Source organism: Antrostomus carolinensis, unplaced genomic scaffold (genome assembly GCF_000700745.2).
Source record: "Antrostomus carolinensis isolate BGI_N321 unplaced genomic scaffold, ASM70074v2 scaffold20623, whole genome shotgun sequence".
In the NCBI taxonomy this organism is placed as follows: Eukaryota; Metazoa; Chordata; class Aves; order Caprimulgiformes; family Caprimulgidae; genus Antrostomus; species Antrostomus carolinensis.
In genome coordinates this window covers 9,890-12,845 of record NW_010303428.1, presented here as the reverse complement: position 1 = coordinate 12,845, position 2,956 = coordinate 9,890, and the positions used below count along the sequence as shown (strand labels likewise).

The following is a 2,956-nucleotide window of genomic DNA, read 5'->3' as shown; positions in this document are numbered from 1 at the left end:
TGGTGAGCAATGGCACTGGGTATCACTCATTTGCATATTTTATTACTATTATTATTATTTTAATAATGCTGGATGTCCTTTTTGAAATGGTATTTCTGTTTCTGACCCAATCCTGGGGCAGACAAGGTGGAGAAGCTCTCTTCCCTTTGCCTAAAACACTGACTGAACCCATGAAGGGAGCTTTGGGCTGATTAGACACCATCAGGGATCCATGAGAGCTGCCAGCACCTGAGCAGGGAGAGCCTTTCCCAACAGGTCACACCACCTTCTGAGGACACCAGACCCAGAACCAACAAAATGCTTTTTATTGTGTTTCTGAGATCGTAGCTGTGGAATTCCTGCACCACCACTGTCCTGGGGGAAGTATTTCCCCCCAGACACTGTCCTCATCATGCTGTGAAGTCTTGGGTTGCCAGGTTGAAGATGTTGCTCTCCATGGATGACTGCCACTTACCCCAGTTCCTCTTGATCTCAGCCTGGACCTGAACCAACACCATGGACTGGTGCTGGTACCCAGCGGCACCCACCAGCACATGGCAGAAGGGCAGGAGATGCACCTTGGGCTCAACAAGGGATTTGGGGTGCAAGAGGGTGAGGATGCCCATGTGTGTCTGTATGCTCATGTGTTCATGGTTGTGTGCCTACAATGCTCATTGGGGTGCAGTCTCTGTGCCCATGTGTGTGGTTGTGGTGCCCAGGGGGTTGTTGTTGGGGGGGTGGACACTCACCTCTCCATTCAGGAAACAGTAGAGCAGAGCCACCAGGAACCCCTGAAAAGGACAGAAAGAGCAAATGTCACCTGAGGAAATGGGGTTGGACCATTCTGTGCTCATCTCCTGCCTGCATTCAGCATCCTCCCACACCTCTTACCCCACCCCACGGACAGCAGGTTGTTCACCAAACCACAACCCTCGTGCTTTGTCCCTGGTGTTTGAGGGGTGCCTGGGACACAATCCTCTTTCAAAAGAGTGCAAAGCCCCAGCAGCACATCCCAGGGTCTCCTCGGTGTGATCTTGGGATGGGACAGGATGGGCACATGGGGATTTTGCCTACTCATCTCCTTGTCTGTACCTGGTAGGAACCAAGGACCAGCTCGAAGTACAGCCGGGCGTCCACACCGATGTGCTCAGGGAAGAGTGCAAACACCACGTAGTGCACCCCGAAGAGAGGGATGAGGAGCAGCGTGGACTTTGTCAGCCTCCTGCAGAGAGTGGTGGCATGAACATGGGCCTGGGTATAGGCAATGGTCCTGCTGCCCTGCAAGATGAGCCCTTCCCAAGAGCTTAGTTTTAACCCAAAATAGATTTTCCATGAAAGGCAGATCTTGGAGGCTCCAAGGATGGTCCTCCTCTGTGCTCCTCCAGGGAAGAGTCCCTGCTGAGGACCAAGGAACAAGCTACAGGACAAGAGGAAATGGGCTCCAGTTGTGGCCAGGGCAGTTGAGATGGGATGTGAGGAAGAATTTCTTTGCTGAAAGGGTTCTGAGGCATTGGAAGGGGTTGCCCAGGGCAGTGGTGGAGTCCCCATCCCTGGAGGGATTGAAGAGTCGTGTAGACACAGTGCTGAGGGACATGGGTTAGTCGGGGACTGGTCAGTGTTGGGTTCATGGTTGGACTCGATGAGCTTAAAGGGCTTTTCCAATCCAGGCCATTCTCGGATTCTTCTGCCTTGGGTCTCCCCAGAAACTGGGGTGAGGGGAGCTCCCCCCTGCCCTTACATGTACTGCTGCTTGTAGTTTTTGCTGATGTCTGGGGACCGGATCTTCTGTGCTAACATCCTGGTAACATTGAGGAAGATGAGGAAGTTCACCTGCCGTGGGAAGCCATATCTCAAGCTCTGCACAGACCCCTGGTTGGGTCCCCCTGTCTGTGAGGGACCCCCAACTCTATGTCCAGGATGCTCAGGAGACCTACTCACAAATATTGCCAGGAGGATGGGAGCCTTGATCACCCACCAGTAGAGACTGGTGTAGTCATCCCAGCACCTACGGGAGAGGAGAGATGGCTCTGCTGCCCACTTGCACCCTCTTAGCCCAGGTCTTGCCCCACCACCTCCCCAGCCCCATTTGCCCAGCACCTCTTGCAATGGGGCCATAGCAAGAGAGTCTTTGGGCTCCACCAGCAAATAGAAATGACATTAAAATAAAATGCTGTCCCACTTCTTCCCTCCTAAAGCTCCCACACAAGAGGTTTGTCCCCTGGGATGTGCGTGGGGCACACGTGGCCTGGAGAAAGATGAGAGGTGGCTGCTCTTACCCGTGGTTGTCGTACTGCAGCCTTGTGACCACCCACAGGCAGACTGTCAGCATGGGGACACCTGCAAGGACAGGACCCAGGTGGGGATGTGAACTCACCCCAGGTCTCTGGGGAACCCCTGCACCTCCCCTCCATCCCTTGTCCCCCCAAAACAGGTGGCTGGGTGAGGTCTGGGGCTCTGAAGGTGGTGGGAAGGTGACAACCTTTCTCCCTTCTCCAGGTTTTAAAAGGAGATGGTGCCCACTGAAGGTGATGTGCCTGTCTGGGTGTCACCTCCTGGCTGCCCTCCTGTCCCTCTGTGTGCTCTTACATCTAACCTGGGCACATGGGACAGGCATTTCCAGCCCCAGATGGATGTGGGAAGAAGGAAGAACCTGTCTCTGTCCCATCCTGACCACGTCAGGATGGGTTGGCAGCAGATACTGTGAAGGTTCTTTGGTTGGTGTCAACAAGTGTCTTCCCCTTGGAGGGATTTTGCTGACATGCCGGGAGGACAAGGATCAGGCCAGGTTGCCTGAGCAGCTCCAGGGCTGGCAGGAGCTGCTGGGTGCCCCACCGAGCATGAGGCCATGCAGAGAGATGCTGGGATGGGGGGAGAGACCAAGAGCAGCCTGCAGACCTTTGGCCAGGCAGATCTCAGAGCAGCAAGTCCAGTCAATGCCCAAAAGTGGTGCCCACCCCTGTTCTGTGTCAATGGGACC

General features: G+C 54.6%; 1 protein-coding gene across 1 annotated transcript in view; it reads right to left on the bottom strand.

Annotated features, from left to right (window-relative positions):
* Nucleotides 1-346: 346 nt before the first annotated feature.
* LOC104521952 (vasoactive intestinal polypeptide receptor 1-like) overlaps nucleotides 347-2,956 on the bottom strand; it is a gene marked incomplete at its 5' end in the record, with an annotated part of 10,989 nt that continues 8,379 nt past the window's right edge. The window contains 6 exons of the mRNA XM_010164100.1: nucleotides 347-482; nucleotides 729-770; nucleotides 1,072-1,201; nucleotides 1,718-1,809; nucleotides 1,918-1,984; nucleotides 2,256-2,316. Of these exons, the coding sequence (XP_010162402.1) occupies nucleotides 390-482; nucleotides 729-770; nucleotides 1,072-1,201; nucleotides 1,718-1,809; nucleotides 1,918-1,984; nucleotides 2,256-2,316 (485 nt within the window). The remainder of the gene's footprint in view (nucleotides 483-728; nucleotides 771-1,071; nucleotides 1,202-1,717; nucleotides 1,810-1,917; nucleotides 1,985-2,255; nucleotides 2,317-2,956) is intronic.